Source organism: Coenobita brevimanus, chromosome 42 (assembly GCF_032717465.1).
Source record: "Coenobita brevimanus isolate Jiangsu-jjx chromosome 42, ASM3271746v2, whole genome shotgun sequence".
Classification (NCBI taxonomy): domain Eukaryota; kingdom Metazoa; phylum Arthropoda; class Malacostraca; order Decapoda; family Coenobitidae; genus Coenobita; species Coenobita brevimanus.
Window position 1 is genome coordinate 13,166,007 of NC_136995.1, and position 23,788 is coordinate 13,189,794.

Genomic DNA, 23,788 nt, shown 5'->3' on the forward strand with positions numbered 1-23,788 from the left:
CGTCCAAAAGTTTTGTCACTGTCAGTCCCGTTGACGTATATAAACGTGCATCAATTGCAAGGTCCCTAATTTGCACAATTTTCAATTTTCGTGCGTGATTTTTGGTACGTATACGCGGGACACCTTCCACTACAAGATGCCAGGCAGGGACAATGCCTTACCCAGCATGACCTCCCCCCTCCCTCGCATGCCATTGTCTTGGCAATTCACCTGTAACCAGTGCCCTGGCCAGTAAAGACATGTCATTCCATAGTACGAAATTCAGGGTCAGAGCGATTCCCCAATCGAAGACAATGTATTTATGTAGCATTAGAGGAAGAAACAGTCAGAAATGATAATCAGGTAATGTCACCAAAAAAGGTCAGGTATCTTGATGTGTTTGGTGAGTGAAACAATGCTTATATTGCCTATATTACTGTGTTAAAACCAATATACCTGTACTCTCATACTACATATAAATTCGTACCAAATAAATAAATAAATACTGTTTATGAGTGGTGTGGAATAGTTACCCTCCCATAGAACTCGTTTTCTTTCGAGCGAGCCTGATAGAAAACCCAGTAAGGTAAGGAGTATTGCTACCTGTATGAAGTATTTTAAACCTCAGGTGAGTGATTTCTCTATGAATTTTCGATGTTTCTCACCAAAGGTGGAGGTTTGAGCCAAAAAAAAAAATTTTCCCAAAATTGGTCGAGATTGGGGAGAGTCAGGGGTGGAAAATCGGTTGGGATGGGGCGGGTTAAAGGACACTGTAAAACTTTAGCATGTCAGCTTAGTTCTACTCACTTTTTTTGCATTTTATTGTGTACTGTATATACTGCATTGTCTTTTTGGACAATGTATGACAGAGCAAAACTCTTCATCTTCAAAATGAGCCCAAAGTGGCCTTTCTATGATGAATAGTAACTTTTCTATGAGTGTTAGAAGTAAAATATCTCCACGCAACTGTTCTGAAAGCTCTCATGCAAGGGTTACGTGCACAGCCAGAATTTACGCTCCTCCCATCACGGGATAGGGTTAATATATCTTTCCCCTGATGAACCCCTATATAACCATGATGAAGCTGGCAAGAAAATAGTGGCAAATGACAACAGAGGCTCCCCCCCTCCCCCCCAACTTAGATGAATGGGGGGAAGGATGAACACAGATACCAATTAGGTCCAGTTGCCTATAACACATGATTTTCATCCCAGCAGCTCACACACTTATAAATACCTGATCTTGAAGAAATAATTACTTCCGTCCCAACTTCAAGCCTAATTCCCTTTCTTGACCCTAATCTCCCTCTCCACACAGCACTAGCCTTCCTCCCAGATCGCATTCGCACTCCACAACAACAGATTTTAATGAATACCCGTAAATTAGATTATACATTAAGGAAAGAATATAAATGCTGATAACCAGAGCTTTAAGGAATGACAGGCTTGGAAGGGCATATTTTTTCAAGAGTGAGGAATGGGGGTTGCTTATAACCCAAGAGAGGCCAGATATGGAGGTTATGAACATTGAACTCTGTGTAAATGACAGGAACATGTGTAATGATTTTGGGGGGTGGGTTCTGGTCACGATTCATATTTTTGGAAGATGGTGTAAAAATGGGATATTACATGCAAGTGAACTACTGTATACATTTATATGGTGGTCTATTTTTTTTGCTATATTTTTTTTGCTATGGTTAACAGATTAATAAACTTAAGGCACTGTTCTCCTACTGGAACTAAAGACAGATATATTACACACTGCCTCATGGTTGGCTCACACTGCTCATACTTTTGAAACAATCATACAGTACCAGTATGCCAACTCATACAAAAAATTAAATAAAAATCTGGCTGCTAGTATAAGTATCCGTAAAATCAGTAAAATTTAATCATAATACAGTACCTTTTAAATATTCACGCATTTCTCTTCTTTCATCCCTTTCTGTCACGCAGCCAGTTTTTACACACTGGCTAATAATACTGATATATGGAGTTAAAGCATATAAAACAATAAACTATACCACTATCAATGCAAACAAATCCGTAAAATCTATTCAGATCAAATCAGCTTGAATCAAAGAATTCATTCATCAACATCCCACAATGAAATAACAAGCAAAGAAGTAACTACCAAACAGCATCCCCAGTGAAATCAACCACACAACCATAAAAGCCTTAAAATCTTGTCTCTCTCTCTCTCTCTTTTTAATACACTTCACATGAACTTGTACCATAGTCATTCAATCAACAACCTCATTAACCCTCTCATTATTATTCGACACAGTCTGCGTCCTGCTACGAGCGAGTACTCGGGACACAGGTCTTGGTGGCCAATGCCACACACTGAGAGACACCTCCCGTCACCGCGCTATTCCCGCATACTCGATAGTTCATAAATAATTTATCCTCACACCCTTATTTATGCTTTGATAATCGTAATTTTTTTTTCATCTTAATCCTGAATAAATGTATTTGCTTATGGTGTTGTAAAAAAAAGATCAGCCTTATGTAAATTACGCCATAATTTATTTAATTTTTTACTTCACTTTTTCTCACAGAAATATAATTTTTATGGTAAATGTTACTGAGAAAAAGTTATAGGGAATTTATCTGGCTACATTCGGGTGTATAAAGAATTACTGTAGGTCAATTAGGGCCGATTTTATGGAACACAAAAGGAAATTACAGTATCTTGCGCTCGAGCAAGGCTCACAGCACACTGACTGGGGCAGTGGGGTGACGCTGGGTACAGCATGAGTTAAGCGCGGCGGAGGGATACACAGGGACGTAAGTAGTGCTTTGTTCTCACCCAGAAATGGAAGCAAGATCATTATACAGCATAACAAAAAAACACAGGGTCCATTTTGCTCGACACAACCTGCATTGAATGGTAACGAGCGGGTGAAATGTGCACAGATGCCGCCTGTGTTGAATGGTAACGAGTGGGTGAAATTTACACTACACCCATAAACACGAAAAGGTTAACTCTTTCAATCAGACAACATGATTTACCAATTCATTCTTGCTATCTCCAGATGATTTTATTCAGTTCTGGGGAGACTTTTTATAATGAAGGCATTATCTATCCTCTTCATTTCAAAAAGTTTCTCCAAAGATGAATGAAATAGTCTGGAGATAGCAAGAGTAATATGAAAAGTACATCATCAGACTGAATGGCTAACTCAATCATAACAGTGATGTCTTTCTTATTACGGTCTAGCTATCATCAGGCAATTTTATTCAGCTTAGGAGAGAACATTCAAGTTGGCAAGGACAGATATAGCCTTAATTCCCACACTAAACTGAGGAAAATCACATGAAAATACCAAGACAATCCTGAAAAAGACTTCCAAAATCATGGTTAAAAAAAAGGTGTGCAACCCCGGTCATATACATCTCCTCTGTACATCTCCACTTCACTATACCACTGAGAACAAACTCTCCTGCCTTGCTGTTAAAAAAAAAAAGTGCTGTATATAATCAATCCTGAATACTGGAAGCTCTTGCAAATAACATCCCTTTTGATATTCTGTTTGACTATTAGCAGTAAATTCCACAAAAACTGTATATAGTATTAAAATTCCAAGCTAATATATCTGCCATTCCCCTCCCCCCCCCCAAAGTTATACTACTAGTTGCATGGAAAAAGCTGAAATATTTATGAAGCCCATCCCAAGCTAATACTGTAAGGAGAACTGCCTCTTCTGTAATCTCCTTTAGCCCTGGTTCTTATTCCAGCAAAGTAGACCACATTGCTAGCAAGCTATACCCTGTCCACTTAAACTTGGCTTAAAACCTAAATCTCCTTCCTGAAAGATGATGTGCAATAAAAGACTAACACTGACTTATAGTACCAGTCACAAAATAGTGCTATGGAAAGGTCACAAAGCCATAGTACTGTATTGTATTGTCTTACTGTGCCACGGAGCCACAGGAAGTAGGGTGCAAATGGATGAAAATCTCCGACAAGTTATGACGGACAAGCTGTGGCAATGGCACAAACTGCTGAAGGGTGAACATAAAAAAATAAAAAATAAATAAAAAAAATTATCTATCCATCCATCATCCCATCCTATGTTGCCCATTAGGAGCATAGGAGCCCGGGGATAGGCAAGTTGGTCCTGACATTTAAGATGAGAGTGAAATAAAAATAATAATAATCAATCCCATTAGTGGCAAGTGGGGGCGCTCACCATCCACTCACTCGATGTAGTGCTGCTCTCAAGTGTCTGCCCTTTCCTCCCTTCCATCCTTCTTTCTTTTCTTCCTCTTCTGTATTTCTTTCCTTCATTCTTTCCTCTTCTTTCTACCTACGGGTGACTTTATACTCCATCTTCTGTCTTTTTCCTTCAATCTCTCCTCTTCCGTCTGCCTATGGGTGACTCTACACTGAATGACAAGTCAAATGGTTTCCTATACACTAGGAAACCATTCACTATGCTGGGTGGTAACCATAGCACCAAATTATGGCACCTGGTGGTTTAGTGGTTAATTAAGGCACTCCAATTGGATTAAGCCAGTGCAAGTTTATATCCAAGGCGTGGTTGGGGTTTATTACTCACATAATGCCACAACGGGATGAGTGAGGCTGGTCACTCTTATCTTAACCCCTTGGCTGCAACGTTTCTTTTAAAAGATCCGATCAACATGCTAAACATTCCATATAAAATCCACAGATCAATTTCAAAAGCTGCGCCCGGTATTTTGGTTCGAGTTCTTTGTGTATTCATCCATCCATGCTCGGGGTTGCCAGTTCGTCCTTTTAGTATCCTCCATACTGAATTACGCAACCACATGAGCCCAGTTTGCTTCAGGAAGTCATGGGGTCTACAGGTGGCCCGTTGCATTCGCCCCAGCCCTCAACTTCACTTGGTGTTACCAAGAAAAGAGGTGCTACAGGTCATCTTCCACAGAAAAGGAAGTAAGCATCTAATAGTGACAGCGATTCTAGTGATTCTAGTGTGGAATATACTGTAAAACCTATGGTAAAACAAACCAGCACACCATGCTCCAAGTGATGCCAACCCACCCATGTTAAACCAACATGACACTCACACTCTCGTCAACTTCTAGTCCCTCTTTTAAGTGACAGAACAAATGTAAATAAGTGATACATGGTAAGTGTAAGTAACTAAAATATAGGGATAATGAAAGTGTCTGGCATTGCCTATGTAAATATCTTTTGATGAGTTTAGCATTATTTACTATTACTGAGTAGTTTTTCACAGTTTAGTGTCACACTACACTATTTTATAATGTTTGTAAACTAATAATTTTGAAGTGCTAAGTGAACTATTCAAGGTAATGCAAAGAAAGTGATGAGTACAGTGGCGCGTGGTAGGGAAATGAAGTGTAGTGAGCGGCAGCATGAGTGGTGTTTGATAGACAGCTAAGGCGATGCAAAAAAAAAAAACACTAAAAATGGCATTGCTTCACCTCTCTCTGCAGCATTGTAGCTGCATCTAAACATTCACTGATGGCTCATAGGTAAGACGAGAGGTTTTGCTTTCTTGTGCATGTTTATTTTTTATTTTTTTATCTTGTGTATTAATCCATCCATCCATCATCCAATCCTACGTTACCCCATGAGGAGCATAGGAGCCCTCGGCTAAGCAAGTTGGTCCTGACATTTAAGATGAAAGTGACCAGTGTCACTCATCCCTGAGTGGCATTACATGAGCAATAAACCCCAACCACCCCTTGGATATAAACCTTCACCAGCTCAATCTGACTGGAGTGCCATAATTACCCTCTAAACCACTAGGTTACATGGTTACCACCCAGCGTAGTAAATGGTTTCCTGGTGTACAGGAAACCATTTGGCTTGTCACTCAGTGTAGAATCACCCATTGGCAGAAGGAAAAGAATGAAGGAAAGATAACATGAACATTATTGCATTGAGAATGGATATCTTTTGTGTGGATTTCTGTAACAGGGGTATCACTCTCACCACAATAGGCACAGCCAAGGGGTTAAATGACTTGCCTAGTCCCAGGCTCCTATGCTCCTCATCAGGCAACACAGGATTAGATGATGATGATGATGATGATGATGATGATGATGATGATGATCAATCCCATATTAAACTGCATTCTCACTGGGATGTGAAACTTTGCAGCATCCCTTTCTAAGTGATTATTTTGCACACCACACCCCAACACTCAGGCTCATATGACTCACTCTCAGTGGAACATGGTTTGATATAAGCGCCATAAAGTACGGAAAACATGATCACGGGAGTCAATGGGAGTCTTGGGCTTTGATCTGCTCAGCTGAACAAAATCATCCAGCATCTGCTCGAATAAAATACTGTACATGATACGACCATAACAGGGTTAATGCTCACTTATACATTCATTATATCTTTTCAACACTGGCATAGTTTGATTCAAGGCTGTACATGAGGATGTTATGATGTAATACACAAAACACATCACTGAGAAAGGTATGTTATCAAATCTAAGTCAATGAAAATATGACACATTACCCCCTTCAGGATATAGTACTGTACTGGGACCTGAGAATAGGCTACCTTCATTCACCAGATGACCAGTCTACATCTCTTGGTGGCTTATGTGGCTGGAAAAAAAAAAAAAAATCACTAGTCAAGAAAAAATTATACAGGTATAGTCACAGACAAATGTGTCTCAATATGTCTAGCAGTGTCTGGCAGCTCCAAAAGCGACGTTCCCCCCCCTCCACCATAGAATTTCCGGCTTCTCGGTGAGGCACTGATGGAAAAGCTGTAATGACTGGTTAGTAGCAAGTGATAAAGTGTTTAGTTGCTGTTGATAATACAGTACACAAAACCCTCGTTTTTCAACCGATCGTTATACGACAATTGTTGTTTCGATATTTATAAATCTATTCACTTTTTTGTTGTTCAACATGGTTATCCCCATCATTTTGACAATTCAAACCACATGCTGCCAGACAGACCGGCTGAGCTGCCTGTCTCCTGCACTCTGCCCTGCTGACCGGTTGCCTCTTCATCTGTCTGCATTTCTTTTTGGCCTCGTGGATTACTACAGCACCACCATGGCTCCACCCAAGACCCCTACTATTACCATTGTCACGCACAGTTATGTGCTCACCAACCTGAGTGAGTGTTTCGCCATCACATGGTCAGGTGACGATCAAGGTTGCCCGATCTGAACTCACCACACTGCCAAATTCCTCAATTCTAATTACCAAATAGAGCTTTTCATTACCAAATTATAAAAGCAAGCATTTATTCTTCACTAATTATATATACAAATGGAAATAAACACTCTCCCTATAATTAGCAGCATGTTGATTCTTTTTGCACTATGTAGACTAGCAGACTATTCAAACAGAGAAGAATAATCCACCGTCTCCATCCTCTGTACCTTCATGCATTTGGTAAAGGATCAAGCTGATTCATTACCAAATGAATTTTTCATTACCTAAATGGCCTACATTTGGTAATGAAAGATACCAAATGGCAACCCTCATGATGAGTGCGCCAATGATTAACGAACGCTCTGACCGCATGATACTGTTTTGATGCCAGTTTTACAGAATGCACATCTTAGTTTGCACTAGGTTAGGCAGGTTATAATCATGGGGGGATCCTGGCAGTGAAGCCCACCCGTTAGGTTTCAGCACTTCCAGTTAGGCTTCCACTGCTATTTATGGTTTTAAACTGAATACATTTGAGTTTGTTTAGGGTGGTGACGTCATCTCCAGTCGGCGAGATCACTATAAACATGCTATCGAAAGCATTCCGGTGGCTTTCTTTAATATCGCTAAGTAGGTATATTTTGTTTGTTCTCCAATATTTTTTTTGATTGAGAATCAAATGTCAATTATCTGAGATGTATGCAGTACAGTAAAACCTCAATATAATGGACTTCAATAGACCGGAATTCGCTTTTATCGGACTTGAGGAGCTACCAGACAAAATTCCTATATGTCGGAAAAAGTCCGATAAAGCCAGAAGCATTCCAGACTGCCTGACCACTTCAGTTATATTCACCACAATCAGGTAAATATAAGACATGTTTATCAGTGTATAGTACAGTATTATTATACATATTATACCATTTGATTAATGTAGTGAAGTTATAACACAGCATAGTACCGTAATGGTAGTCAAAACAGTTTAAAAACCGTTCATGCGATCCGGACCAATGTCTGACATATTGGAAAAAGTTGGGATTAGCAGGGGGAAGTCCGGATGTCACTTTTATCGAAATTTTGCATTTTTCAGAATGGTTTGGGCCCCAATTAGTCCGTTACAGTGAGGTCTTACAGTACTAAAATAGTTTTCCTTGAGAACACAGGTCTATAAGAAAACACCTCGAATCCCTGTGTCACTTTTGTTCACATATGCCAGTATTTTTTCCATTTTCACTGATTATTTTTTGAATGACAAAGATGGCCAGGAACCTAACCCCCTCTAATTCTTAACAATCTTATGGGAAAAACCGGTCTGTTATTCGAACAATTCGTCATTCAACCAAGTTTTATGGAACGCATCCCTGTCGGATTGTGGGGGATGGGTGTATTTGTACAGTACCCTCGCGTCCAGCACGCGTTAGTCCAGCAAGATTCGAGTCCAGCACGGTGAGCAATTAATTAGTATTATTTAATACGATTTAATTACTGCAACACGAGTGTGTTAGCATAACACACACAGAGCTCCGAGAAGTGGGCCAAATCCGCAGAGTTCACTCTAGCACGATCACCCCTGGTCCAACACGGCTATACTGGACATTCCCATGATGATGATAGCCAATGAAAAACTTTTGATCAAGTAGCCTTCCCCACCCGCTATCGTGACGTGATCGTGATGCCGCCCAATTAAAAACGCTTCTGGTGTCACGGGATGTTTTGTTTACATTTCTCCCGCCACAGCGCCACTCAGTCGCATAATTGCATTGGAAGGTGCTTTTTTCTTGCTGCATTTTCTGCCCTTGTTACTGCATTTTACCCTGCTCACGATGCCTAGGAAGCCTTCTGAGAACCCCAAGAAGCATCGGCACCTCCCTCAGGCCACCAAGCTAGAAAACATCGAGAGGAAGAAGAAAGGGGAGAGGAAAGTTGACACTGCCAAGGCCTACAACATGAATGAAGCCAACGTGATCATAATAAAAAACTTAAGACAAGATCCTGGCAGCCGAAGGCTATCACACGGCACTTCATACCAGGTTTGCCGAGGATACGATGGTAAATCGGAACGGTAACGTGGTAAAATTGCCGACGATACCACGGGCATTTGGAATTCATCAGGATGGATTCCTGCCGAGCATACGACGGCCAAACAGTGTGACCAAAACCCAGGAGACTCGACAGAGAATGTATCATACTACAGCACTGAACATTTAGCCTGACACTGAATACATATTAATATTTTAGAATAAATATCAATCGTTTTGAAACCCTTCTCATCGGCGTGCGTACCAGTTTATAAACAAAGTTGCTTCTCCTTATTCTCTACCGAGTCAGCGACAGCGATCACTTTCCACAGTCACGAGACGGGGCTCTGGCAACAGTGTGAGAAGCATGCACTTTCCCAAGGATTACAGAGTGCTAGGACAGGCAGAAGCAGGACCTTCCATGGCTGTGGACAAAGATAGTGATTCTGAGTGTGATTTCGAAGGATTTATGAGGGAGGTTGAGGAGGAGCAACAGCCATTACCCGCTAGTGACGCCAGCAGCCATCCTCCGGGGAACCAGTAGGACTAACTACAGCCTTGGATACCACCTTCCATTCCCAGCAAGCCCACCAACACTATCCTAAAAGGTTAGTTATCATTCATGGCACAGTACCATTTATTATAATTAAAATAGTACCAATAGATGTATAGGTATATGGTAGGTATTTAGGGTGACTTGTGCGAGGGTTGCTGACATAATTCATTTTTCCCCATAAGCTCTATTGTTAGTCCAACACGTTTTTGGTCCAACACGTGACCCATGCATGACAATATTACCGTGCTGGACACGAGGGTACTGTACAGTATAATAAACATATCCGTAATGTTAACATAATGTTTCCTGTACATCAGGAAACCATTTACTATGCTGGGTGGTACCCATATAACCAAACTATGGCCCCTGGTGGTTTAGTAGGTAATTAACCCTTTAAACGCGGTCATGAACAGTCGACCCCCCCCCCGAGTGGCGGGGTTGTATCGCGGTCTGAGTACCTGTAGGAAAATATTCGCCAAAAATCAGAGATTAACCCTAGAACATTATACTTGGTATGGCACATAGTACTTACAGTACATTCAGCTTTCTCCAGAGACAGGTGTTGAGCCTTCGTGGACTACCCAAGGACTTGTGGAGACTTGCAAAGTTGGGTAACCAAATCTTCACTTTCACACCTCCAGCAACCCGGTTTCCCCTCTACCACAGCCTCATTCTGTCACAGTAAACTTTATACTACAACGTAAAGGTAGTTTGGAATCCGTATTTGTACAATAAGCACTGAAAATAAGGCTAAAATCAACGGAACGTACGGCCGACATGCAGCGCGGCGGCGGTCTTCCCGTCACTCAACAAACATTTCCATTTTCACAGCTAAAAACATGTATACTACATTATTTTCAATCATATTACTTCCCAAAAGATCACCGCGGCACGCTTTTTATTCTGCCTTACGCCCGTCACTTTATTCTCGTTCCTGTCGGCCGCTTGCACTGACTCGGAAGAGCTAGAACTCGCCATAATGTCACTTTGAAAGCCTGCGGTAAACTGACGCTAAACAGGGGCAAACCGTGCGAAAAAAAGCTAGTGTTACAACTGGGGAAACAAGCGTTTCCTATTAGCATAAACTGCATGTGAAAGGAGAGTGCAGATTTACAGTTCTGAGCAGTCAGAGCGCTGCCATGTATCACAGCCAGGCTGGCCGGGCCGTGGTGGGGGGGGGAGGGGTGAAAAATGCGATACTTGGCAACAACAGAGGTCAGTAGTACAAAGGTAAAGTATGCTAATTGTAGCTAAAGGGTGGTGGTACTGATAGACAATACCAGCTGGAACGTCCTTGCCCGCGTTTATTCAAAATTAACTCGAATCGCAAACGCGACGCTCCGCCGTTATGTCCTTTTTTGGTGAGCGTCGCAAATGCGACGATCCGCGTTTAACCCCTTAAACGCGACCGTGAACAATCCCCCCCCCCGAGTGGCGGGGTTGTATCGTGGTCTGAGTACCTGTAGGAAAATATTAGCCAAAAATCAGAGATTAACCCTAGAACAATATACTTGGTATGGCAGATAGTACTTACATTCAGCTTTCTCCAGAGACAGGTGTTGAGCCTTCGTGGACTACCCAAGGACTTGTGGAGACTTGCAAAGTTGGGTAACCAAATCTTCACTTTCACACCTCCAGCAACCCAGTTTCCCCTCTACCACAGCCTCATTCTGTCACAGTAAACTTTATACTACAACGTAAAGGTAGTTTGGAATCCGTATTTGTACAATAAGCACTGAAAATAAGGCTAAAATCAACGGAGCGTACGGCCGACATGCAGCGCGGCGGCGGTCTTCCCGTCACTCAACAAACATTTCCATTTTCACAGCTAAAAACATGTATACTACATTATTTTCAATCATATTACTTCCCAAAAGATCACCGCGGCGTGCTTTTTATTCTGCCTTACGCCCGTCACTTTATTCTCGTTCCTGTCGGCCGCTTGCACTGACTCGGAAGGGCTAGAACTCGCCATAATGTCACTTTGAAAGCCTGCGGTAAACTGACGCTAAACAGGGGCAAACCGTGCGAAAAAAAGCTAGTGTTACAACTGGGGAAACAAGCGTTTCCTATTAGCATAAACTGCATGTGAGAGGAGAGCGCAGATTTACAGTTCTGAGCACTCAGAGCGCTGCCATGTATCACAGCCAGGCTGGCAGGGGCCGTGGTGGTGGTGGTGGTGGGGGGGGGAGACGCGATACTTGGCAACAACGGAGGTCAGTGGTACAAAAGTCAAGTGTGCTAAAAGTAGCTAAAGGGTGGTGGTACTGATAGACAATACCAGCTGGAGCCTGCCTGCCCGCGGTTATTCAAAATTTACTAGAATCGCAAACGCGACGCTCCGCCGTTATGTCCTTTTCGCCGAGCGTCGCAAACGCGACGATCCGCGTTTAAAGGGTTAAGGGGTTAAGGCGCTCCAGCCGGACTGAGCCTGTGTAGGCTTACATCCAAGGGGTGGTTGGGGTTTATTGCTCATGTAATGCCACTCAGGGATGAGTGACACTGGTCACTCTCATCTTTAATGTCAGGACCAACTTGCCTAGCCCAGGGCTCCTACATTCCTCATGGAGCAAAGCTGGAATGGATGATGATGATGATGATGATGATGATGATGATGATGATGATGATGGTGACTACATTTGTATGGGAAACTACATACGACAATAATACTGTAAAAGGGTAAATGTTATGCTTATCTCCAGAAGTAGGTGCATTTTGGATAAAACTACTGTACAGTACTTGGGAAAGGAGATCAAAACATTATGACATGGTGACGAATATCTGTAGGAGTGCTGTAGGTGTATGGATGTTGGACCAAAGTACTGTGATACATCTAAAAGTGACAGAATTCATTGTTATTCACATAGGAGCCAAAGAACTCTTAAACACTGAAAATTATTAAAAGAACAGTACCTTGGCCTACAAGCGGTACCAAATCAAATAATAATGATAAAATTAAAGAGAAGTAACAATGATGTTTAAAACATTTTTCTTCTGCTCAGTCTAGAAGGATCTAGGATGACTCCCACTGCCGCCAGACTGACCTGTGGGTGGGGTTTGCTTCATGACGAACGTACGGTATTGAAATGAATGATGAGTTATTTATCCTATCTGTGAACAACAGTGAAACCAGTCAGTTCTAGAAGGATCAGTTTCATTCCATAATTCATACACCTATATTACCCAAGGCAGTGACATTGCAAAAGCCTAATGTTTGATATTACAATCGTGGTATTCAGTAAATGTCTGTCTATCACCCAATCAGACTTAAACACACCCGGACGCAAGTCTTGTTCCTGCTGCTTCGATGCATTAAAACACAATAACTGTCAGATCACATTCGCAACTAAAAAGAAGGGACATGCAAAATATAGGACCTGTCAAATTGTCATGGTTATTTCATATTTAACACAGTATACAGGTGTCAGTCAGACAGCCCTACAGCACTTCTAAGATATTTGTTACCATGGCATAATGTTTCAATCTCCTTTCTCAAGTAGTTTTATACACGATACACCTACTTATGGAAACATGCATAACATTTACTGTTTTATCATTGTCAACTGTAGTTTCCCATACAAATGTAGTGTTTCATGTTAACACTGCTGAAAAGTTTATTATAAGAATATTATCAACCGTTGCTAAAATACTTTAACTTGCTACTGACCAATCATTACAGCTTTTCCATCAATGTCTCGCCCAGAATACCGGAAATTCTACGGTGGGGCGAGGGGTGGAAGTTGCTTTTGGATTTGCCAGACACTGCTAGACGTGTCAACACCCATTTGTTGGCAACCATACATACTTTCTCCTTCACATTCTGAAACAAAGGATACATTATTCTGAACTTCTGAGACAGTTTTCTTGGTTCTCCTTCAGTAAAGTACAATAATATACACCAGAGCAGTTTATTCCGTTCAAGATATGGCTAAAATTACCATCCTGCTTTTCTTCACCTTACTCATTGATGTAGTTCTTGCTACCACTAAACCATTTTATTACACTCAGTATGGACCCCATGTACTGTCTGAAAGGGCTGAACTTTTGCCTCACCTTCCCTAGCTGCACTGTTTTGTGTAACTCTTATTACCATCACACAAATTACCTGGCTTAGGAAAAGGTTAAAATTTTTGTTTTGCCTTTTACAGCTCCCATTTTTTTCTAACCACTATCAGACAGTCTTATTCTGCTACAACCTGCCTTATCAAATCTGACAGTTTTGTACTATTCCTGCTATCATCAGATTGCGTTACCTTCTTTGGCTTATTCTGATTTTTTTAATGCAAAGGAACCAAAGGCCAAAAGCCTGCAAGACTGTTCTCTCCAAGAAAAAACACAAACAAAATATGAGCTAAATTAAAGATCCATTTATTAAGAAGAGGATTGCTGTTAAACCTTTCCTAGCCTCACTGCAACTCTTGCTAACACCTAATGTCCTGTCTTTCCTAAATGTTCACTCTTTACTTTTATTTATTTATTTTTTTACTTACACTCACCGTCCACTCACTTGATGTAGTGCTGCCCTGGGTGTCTGCCCTTTCCACTCTTCCTTCCTTCCTCTTCTTTCTTTCTTTCATTCATTCTTTCCTCTTCCTTCTGCCTATGGGTGACTTTACACTCCCTCTTCGGACTTTCTTTCCTCTTCCTTCTGCCTATGGGTGACTCTGCACTGAGTGACAAGCCAAATAGTTTCCTGTACACCAGGAAACCATTTACTACGCTGGGTGGTAACCAAATAACCAGATTATGGCGCCTGGTGGTTTAGTGGGAAATTAAGGCACTCCAGTCGGATTGAACCGGTGTAGGTTTATATCCAAGGGATGGTTGGGGTTTATTGCTCATGTAATGCCATTCAGGGATAAGTGACACTGGTCACTCTCATCTTAAATGTCAGGACCAACTTGCCTAGCCCCAGGCTCCTAAGTTCATCATGGGGCAGCATAGGATTGAATGATGGATGGATGAACCTGCTGGTGAGTCTCTTGAGTGTATGGAAGAGTTTTGTTATTTGGGAGACACGTTATGTGCTGGAGGCAGGGCAAGAGCTAGTAACTCTGTGGCTACAGTGAGGAGTGGCTGGAAGAAGTTCAGGGAGCTTCTGCCTCTCTTGACACTAAGAGGACTCTCCCTCTGTGCTAAGGAATCTTTGTATGCCGCATGTGTTAGGAGTGTAATGCTGTATGGTAGTGGGACCTGAGCAGTAAAGGAAGAGGATATTCACAGGCTCAAATGTAAAGAAATGGCAATGATATAGGTGGATGTGCAGTGCATCCTTAAGTGCAGGACCTGGGGGGCTAGGTTTACGATGGAAGACTTGAGACGTGGGATGGGGCTGAAGTGTGTTGGTGTTGTGATGAGGAGAGGTAGATTGAGATGTTTTGGGCATGTGGAGAAGATGGGGGATCATAATGCTGCAGAAAGTGAGAAGTGTTAATGTTGGGGGTGGGGTAGCAAGAGGCAGACTGAAAAAGATCTGGGATGAGGTCAAGTGTGATCTCAGGATTAAGGGACTAAATAGCGAAGCTGCCAGAGATCGAGCAGCATGGAGAGCCGCCATTAGGTGACCAAGGCCGATGCATGCAAGCATGTTGGAGCCTTTAAAAACAATAATGAAAATGATACTCCTTGGGAGCAGGGGAGTGAAATGGCGGGGGACAGGGCGACTTGGAGGCGATTTGTTTGTGGCCACCCCAAACGGGATTGAGGCGTCTGGCAATAGATAGATAGATAGATAATCCTTGTTGTGTTACTCTTGCTAACACCTGATGGTCTTGAGCTAAGTCCTCTTTTTCCTAACCTTACTTATACTTTTCACTATTATTTTTACTATCACCCATAAAGTACCTCTTGCTAACACCACATCACTTTAATGGTCCCTGTGGTGTGTCACTGTTCTGGTGGTGTCAGCTGTGGTGAAGGCGGAGCTGCAAGGCGCTGGAACCGTCGAATGATGGTGCCATTCTCCTCCAGAAGCCGCATCACCTCCTCCTGGGTCTCATACATATCACGCAGCCTGTAACAAGAGGAAATTCGGTTAGAGCCATATTATTACCTCACTGACCATGGAGATGTTTTTTTCCCATTTACTCCAGCAACCCCCAGTGGTGGGGGTGCCCACCATCCATTCACTCATTGTACTGCTACCTTCAGGTGACTTTGCACTAAGCAATGAGCCAAATGGTTTCTCGTAGTTCATGAAACCAATTACTACACAAAGATAGCTGACCTCATACTTCATGGTATCACTAAGGACACAGCTACGCACCTGCCATAAATCGATTATGTCTGGTGGCAGTGCAGAGCTGTATCGTGTGAAAAGATCTATCATACAGAGTCCATCAAAAGTAGTGTGGGGATTCAGTTTAGTGTAAGGGGCATGAAAAATATCAGTATGGGTTAGATCAATTCCCAAATGATTCTGGAATATTTAGATTCTCTTCATCAACACCACTACCCAATCCTGTTTTTACCCCACAAGGAGAGTAGGAGCCTGGGGCTGGGTTACTTTGTCCCAACATTAGAGGAGATGACCAGACTCACTCACCGCAGTGGTATTATGAGAGAAATAAACCTCAACCAACCCTCAGATGATAACCCCTGCAGGACCCAAATGAAGGATGACTGTAATATATGAAGGGTGACTACACACACCCTGGGCTTTGGGACAGGACTGACTGTACAGTGTATATATATATATATGGTTATCTGCTACCAAGAAGGAAAGTGACAACAATAAAGCCAAGCCAATACTGACGACATCTTTATCTTGGCCCTGTTGATGTTGTCCTTGCGTGTCTTTTGCGAGTCCTGTGATTCCCCTGTTGCTGTGGTCACTGTTGTTATTGTTTTCTCAAGGTCATCGCCATCATCAACCTCTTCCTCAGCCTGGTGTGGTGAAAATAAAGAAGAAAAATGTATCATCATCATCATCCAGCCTCTTTTCTCAACCATGGGTGGGGTAAGGGTCCAGAAAGCAAGGAGAAATAAAAAACATAATAGTGGGAGAACTAATTAACAGCATATCTAGTAAAATGGATCACAAACTTCTACCCATTCAAGGCCCTGGCATCCTTACCCTTCCCAACAGGCAGACTTTTCCACACACATGTGCCTCATACAATTAACTGTTTATAATGATCTATCCACAAATCAACCAACCCTTATTGCTCCATCAGGAGCATAAGGGCTCCAAGCTAAGCCAGTTTCTTTACGCTTAAATATTTCACTCTTACAGGGCTCTTGCTAACTGCCAATGGTTGCGAGCCACTCGGCTCCTCAGGTGTCAGATTTACGAGCCAAATAAATTTTTAGTAGCCAAACTGACTACGAGCCGCAATAGTTGTAAACACACCATCCCTGGAAAGTTCGGGCTTTAGTTCGGGTACACTCAGCAATGTTCGTCAGTCTACTTTTAAACATTCACAATGGCTACAAGAAAAGACTTAATAATCGATCACAATGTGCTTTTTTGTTCATTTATGTGAGATTTACTTATTTTGTAGTTTACTGGGTTTTGAAATGGATGTAATTTCTCCTCGCCTAAAGGCGACTTGCATGTAAAATTTGTTTGCCGAAGGGAAAAAAACTTGTATTTGCGAGCTGTGGCTCCTGAGGAGTAGACTGTAGCACCAGTCGAGCAGGGCAGTACTCCCGAGGTGGATGGAAATCTGATGACAGGGAGTGCTGGAGCTCCCGTTTCATCAGCCCTCAGGACTAGTTCCTGACCATTCCCCTTTGCTGAACTTTTTCAGTGTCTCAGTTACACAGAGAGTAGGCCAGCATGCTCTCCAGTACAAATTTCTCTATCTATCTTCACCAAACTACATGCACAGTACACACTACACTTCCTATTCAAAATTAACCAAAAATGGCGTTGATTCACCCAGCCTCGGAGTCCCCAGGGGGGGGGACCATAAATGCCCCCGCCATCTGCCCCTCTCCCGGTGACGACTCGAGGTGCCTGGAACCACTGTCTGACTCTCTTCTTCTTCATTTCTGCAACATTCGCGGCCTTTCATCTAACTTTCGCTCTGTTGAGCACCACCTCTCCTCCTCTAAACCTCACCTTCTTTTTCTAACGGAGACTCAGCTGTCTGAGGCAACTGACAGCAAACCCTTTTCTGTATCCTCCTACTTTCTCTATACTCATTTCAAAGCCAAAGGTGGCTGTTGTGTATACATACGCAACGACTTATCTTGCTCTCGTGTTCCTGAACTTGATTCTTCTGAATTCTCCACTCTCTGGCTTCGGCTTTCCTGTCATTCTCTGACTAAATATATCTGTGCTGTTTACTTATCACCTAATTCTACTGATTATCAAAAATTCTTCGACTATCTTACTTCTACGATGGAACACATTCTGTCCATTTCTCCTTTCTCTGAAATCTCCATTCTTGGAGATTTCAATATTCACCACCACCTTTGGCTCTCCTCTCCTTTCACGGATCCACCTGGTGAACAAGCCTACATCTTTTCTATCCTTAATAACCTAGAGCAGCTTGTACAGCACCCTACCCGTATCCCTGACCGCCTTGGAGAGAGCTCCAACATACTTGACCTCTTCCTCACAACTAATCCTTCTGCTTACTCTGTTAATCTTTTCTCTCCGTTGGGCTCCTCCGATCACAACTTTATTACCTTAACCTGTCCTATCGCTCCCAGTACGGCCTGCGGACCCTCCAGGGAAACGTCGTCTCTGGCATTTTGGAGCTGCTAGGACTGGGAGGCCCTCAGGCAGTACTTCTTTGATTTTCCCTGGAATGATTATTGCTTCCATGGCCGTGAGCCATCTGAGTGTGCCTTGCGCATTACGGAGGTTATTCTCTCGGGCATGGAAGCATGCATTCCTTTCTCATATCCTTTGACTAACGCAAGAAAGCCTTGGTTTAATCACGCTTGTTCTAATGCTGTCCGCAACAAGGAGAAGGCCTACAAAAGGTACCGGAGCCAACCCACCCCTGAATCACATAATCTTTACGTTTCTGCCCGGAATCGTGCTAAGTCTGTTCTTCGCTCTACTAAAAATAATTTCATCCATACTAAATGCTCTCAACTCTCCAACTCGAATTCTTCTCGCTCCTTCTGGCACCTTGCCAAAAATCTTTCTAACAACTTTACCTCATCATCCTTCCCTCCTCTTTTCTACTCTGATGGTTCTGTAGCTATTTCTTCTACTGATAAAGCAGATCTCTTCGCACAGACTTTCTCCTCCAATTCCACCTTAGACGATTCCGGTGCTGTTCCTCCATCACTTCCCCCCTCTGACTTCCTCATGGCTGACATTAAAATTTCTGCCATTACTGGCCTCAGTACTAACAAGGCATATGGGCCTGATGGAGTCCCTCCTGTTGTTCTCAAAAACTGTGCTTCTGTGCTTACACCCTGCCTAGGCAAACTATTTCGCCTTTGTCTGTCAACTTGTACCTTTCCTTCTTGCTGGAAGTTTGCTCTCATTCAGCCAGTCCCAAAGAAGGGTGATCACTCCCAACCCTCCAACTATCGTCCAATTGCTTTAACGTCCTGTATTTCAAAAGTTTTCGAGTCAATTCTTAATAAAAAAATTTTAAGGCATCTTTCCTATCACAACCTTCTTTCCGATCGTCAGTATGGGTTCCGTCAGGGAGCTCCACTGGCGATCTTCTCACCTACCTTTCAGACTCCTGGTCATCCTCCTTTCGGGACTTTGGCGAAAGCTTTGCCATTGCACTTGACATCTCAAAGGCTTTCGATCGAGTCTGGCATAAATCTTTAATTTCCAAACTGCCCTCCTACGGTTTCTATCCTTCTATCTGTGCCTTCATCGCTAGCTTCCTTTCTGGTCGTTCTATAGCCGCTGTCGTAGGCGGCCATCGTTCTTCTCCTAGATCTATCAACAGTGGTGTTCCTCAGGGCTCTGTCCTATCACCAACTCTCTTCCTTTTATTCATCAATGATCTTCTAAGCTGTACATCTAACCCTATCCACTCATACGCTGATGACTCCACCCTTCATCTTTCCATTCGGTTCCCGCAACGCCCATCTCAACAGTTACTTCAAGAAACAAGGGATGAGGCTATGGCACACCTAATGTCTGACTTGGCTCATATCTCTGACTGGGGTAAAAATAATATGGTTGTCTTTAATGCATCTAAGACTCAGTTCTTACCTATCAACCCGACAAAATCTTCCACAGGTATACCCACTAATGTTTAATAATATTCAGATTAATCCTGCATCATCCTTGAACATGCTTGGGGTTTCATTTACTCGGGACTTATCTTGGAAAGATCATATTACATCTCTTGTAAAATCTGCTTCCAAGAGATTGGGTGTGCTAAGCCGACTCCGCTCTTTCTTTACCCCTGCACAATTGTTGACTCTATACAGGGGTTTGATCCGCCCCTGTGTGAGTACAACTCTCATGTGTGGGGAGAGCTCCCCACATACAGCTCTCCTCAATAGGGTGGAGTCAAAGGCTTTTCGTCTCATTAACTCTCCTCCTCTTACTGACTCCCTTCAACCTCTGTCTCTTCGCCGCACTGTTGCATCTTTATCTCTTTTCTATCGCTACTTTAATGGTCACTGCTCCTCTGAACTGTTTGCTTGCATTCCTCCACCTCTACGACGGGCGCGTAGCACCCGTCTGGCAGCAAACTCTCATCCCTTTTCTGTCCAACTCTCTAATGCAAGAGTTAACCGTTACTCCCAGTCTTTCATTTATGCAACAGGTCAGCTCTGGAACTGTCTCCCTCTGTCTGTATTTCCTCCTGCCTATGATCTCCAGTCTTTCAAACGTAGTGTGTCCAGGCATCTCAAAATGATCGGATCTTGAATTTGGCTCTCTATTGTATTTTGTTTTTCTCTTGGAGGGAACTGTTACTGCGGGCTCATGGCCTTTGGTTCCTTCTTCCTCCCATTTAAAAAAAAAAAAAAAAAAAAAAAAAAAAAAAAAAAACAAGAGCCTTGTCTTATATAATTCGTTCATTTTAACACGGCAGAGGTTTTCTTCCTTTTACAGCCTGATACAGGTGTTAGGCGGTGGCAACCATCATCCACTCATTTCACGTAATGCTTCCTACTTCTTCCTTCGTCTTTATAATTTTTTTTCTGTCTAACCTCCTCTCTTCCTAATTCTCTCTCTCTCTCTCTCTCTCTTTTTTTCCTGTCTGACCTCCTCTCTTCCTAATTCTCTCTCTCTCTCTCTCTTTTTTTTTTTCCCCTGTAACCTTGGCTTTACACTGAATAACAAGCTTAATGGTTTTCTGTAACCCAGGATGCCATTTCCAATGCTAAGTGGTTACCATATAACCAAATAATGGGGTGATGTAAAGCCTACTATGGTCCCCCTGTTGACTTTGGTGGGGAGATGCAAATGGGGCAACCATCCAGGAATTAAATCCCCATGTTCTTCCCTGCACCTGCTCTGATGAAGCACTATCTATCACAGGGGAACACTGGTTCACTGCATGGGACTGCCCCGCAGAGGTGGTTGCTTGCCAGCGGTTGATGGATCTGCTTGGCCAGACCTGCCTGGGTTACTAAACAATATCAATATCCTATTAAACTCTATTCAAATAAAACTGTCTGGTGGTGGCTCAGTATAAGTGAAAAATATGCCATTGTACTAAAGGTGGTTAGCTAGACAATTTCGTGAACAATAAGATTAGCCACCTAAATAAAATGTAGAGTCAGGACCAAAGTTCACCTGCTATTTCACATCTACTTTTCACTTGTCTCTGCTGGCACATACAAGTATTCTTGAACTGAGACAGGCATGCTATGTTTCACCATCCACAGACAATGCTTATTTATATAATGCATCAGGGAGGGAGGAAAGTGACTGACATGCCCCGAGTGTTAGGTGGACACAGTAGAACACTAGACAAATAGTGGGTATGGTAAATATTTCTCTCAATAAGGAGACTAAAGCTAGCCACACACACACACACAGGCGACTGGTGTGATAATTATCATTTGTGGACTAGCATCAGTTCCTAGCGTCATAGTCAAAAGCCCACACACGCTTATGTCGTTAATGCTTGGAGTGAGGACAGGCATCAAGGCCCCAGTCGTCTGTGTGTGTGTGGAGTCAAGAGAGCAGAGGAGAGTTCTCAGTTCCCCTATGTAGAAGTGGCAATGGACAGTTTGTACACGTATACGACTGACATGGACCATCCCTACGAGCAGACGACTGGCACCAAGGATGTCAATCCCTCTTCTGGTATCACACGGAATTATAACCAGATATAATTCCATGAGGTGGAGTCATTCTGCCTGTCAATTGGACTCGAGGGCCCAACACAAGGTAAGGACTGGCCTGGTAATTCCAATCATCATAAAATCATCATGCCAACTGCCTGTATGTGTGGCCAGCATAACAATAGAACATGGTACAAATCATGAAACTATGGAAAGGATGTAATACCAAATTGCTGCTCCATTTTGTTACTGAACTATGGCAAATATGCTGCTAAAGAACTAAAATCTCTGTGAAGTTAGAGTGGACAAATTATGACCACCTAAATAAACTGTAAAATACTGTGCATTTCACACTAGATAAGGAGCCTGATGTGGTCCTGAAGCCTATGATTCTTGACCCCTTCAATCTAATTTTTTTTCCCCTCAAAATGATTTCATTCACCTTATTATTAACTTTCAAACTGGAGGGGTTAGATACAGCTTTCAGTATCCCCTTCACTCCAAGATGTCCTGTAAGCTGAATATTACAGTTAAGCAGTAGCAAAAACAAATTAAAATGAATGTCATCATCTGAACTCAAGGGGCTCATTATCAGGTACAAAACTAAGGGACTAGCCTGTGTGAGTAGCCTGGCATGGTCCTGAAGCCTGCGGTCCTTGATAGCAGCCAGTATCTGTGACAGGGTCTGGTGGTAATGCTCCTCTGTGTCTGTTAACGCCGCTCGGAACCCAGCAACAAGGTTCTCGTGCTTCTCAACGTCCGCTTGTTCAATCTCCGCCTGAACACGCTGCACCTGTGCCACTCTGTAGGTAAGACAACAACTTAGGACCATATTCTCATCAGTAAAGCAGGCTCCTTAGCATCTATATCTAATCAATTTATTTTAGCATATGGCACATTGAAGTTACCAATCTACTGTACATCAACATTACAGAGACATCAGCATCATGAAACAAACTACTGTCAGTTTGTTTTTACCTGACAAAGATTTCAAACCCTTCTCAGCCCAGCTGCTGGCCAAGTGTTGTCAGACTGGAGGGCTGATCTGATTAGTAACCAAAGAAAATTATTCCTACTGCATAAGTATGGCTCATCATATTTCACAAACCTGAATTCAGTATTCATATTTGTGAGCAGCCCAGTTCCACTACATGAAGGTAAACCAATCACAGTCGGTGCAATGTATGAAATAAATAGCTGAAAAAGAAGTGTCATAATTTCTCCAAGCTGGGATGAATAAATGATCCAGACAAAACAGGACTGATCATACAGCCAGCCATAGTTATAAATCACCTTCTTCGACATTCTTTTTGTAATTAAGTCAATAGTGCATTACAAAAATACTGTCTCACCCCATTCAGTCTAATGATGGCATGTTTTCACACTATCATTGTAATAACAATTTCATTCAACTTAGAATAACATTTTGAACTGGTGTGGTCAAAATGAGCCTTCTTTACCACCTTTAGTAGAAGTGGTTGCACCTAAAGTGAAGTGGTTAAAATATAGCCTTCACATAGCCCTACTAAAATGATCATTTATGATGAAAGAAACTATCTGGTTGCATGAAAAAAAAAAAAAAAAAAAAAAAAAAAAACATTAACTCCTCAGACTACAGGGCATTAACCTATGGCATCCAGGTTTCATGTGCAGATGACCTCTTGGAGACGTCCAGGTAACATGTATACAAGACCTAGTGTTTCACGGCATTGTTTGAATATTTAGCAGGTAATTATCACCACAGGCAAACACTGGCAACCCTCCTGCAAGCATCCCAGCCTTGCTTGTTACCTGCTTACCTTCATCATGGATAGACCTACACAAACAGTGTTCCCAGTGTCTGGTGAGACATTAGTCAGCCTGCCTCAAGGTCGTTGCCATAGTGACCACAATATCTGCTCACACCACACTTC

General features: G+C 42.5%; 1 protein-coding gene across 1 annotated transcript in view; it reads right to left on the reverse strand.

Moving 5' to 3' along the window:
* Nucleotides 1–15,495: 15,495 nt before the first annotated feature.
* Nucleotides 15,496–23,788, reverse strand: part of IKKepsilon (I-kappaB kinase epsilon) — a 44,210-nt gene continuing 35,917 nt past the window's right edge. Inside the window, exons 14-16 of the mRNA XM_080270684.1 lie at nucleotides 22,492–22,678; nucleotides 16,453–16,571; nucleotides 15,496–15,711 (exon numbers count right to left, since the gene is read on the reverse strand). Of these exons, the coding sequence (XP_080126810.1) occupies nucleotides 15,585–15,711; nucleotides 16,453–16,571; nucleotides 22,492–22,678 (433 nt within the window). The 3' untranslated portion in view covers nucleotides 15,496–15,584. The remainder of the gene's footprint in view (nucleotides 15,712–16,452; nucleotides 16,572–22,491; nucleotides 22,679–23,788) is intronic.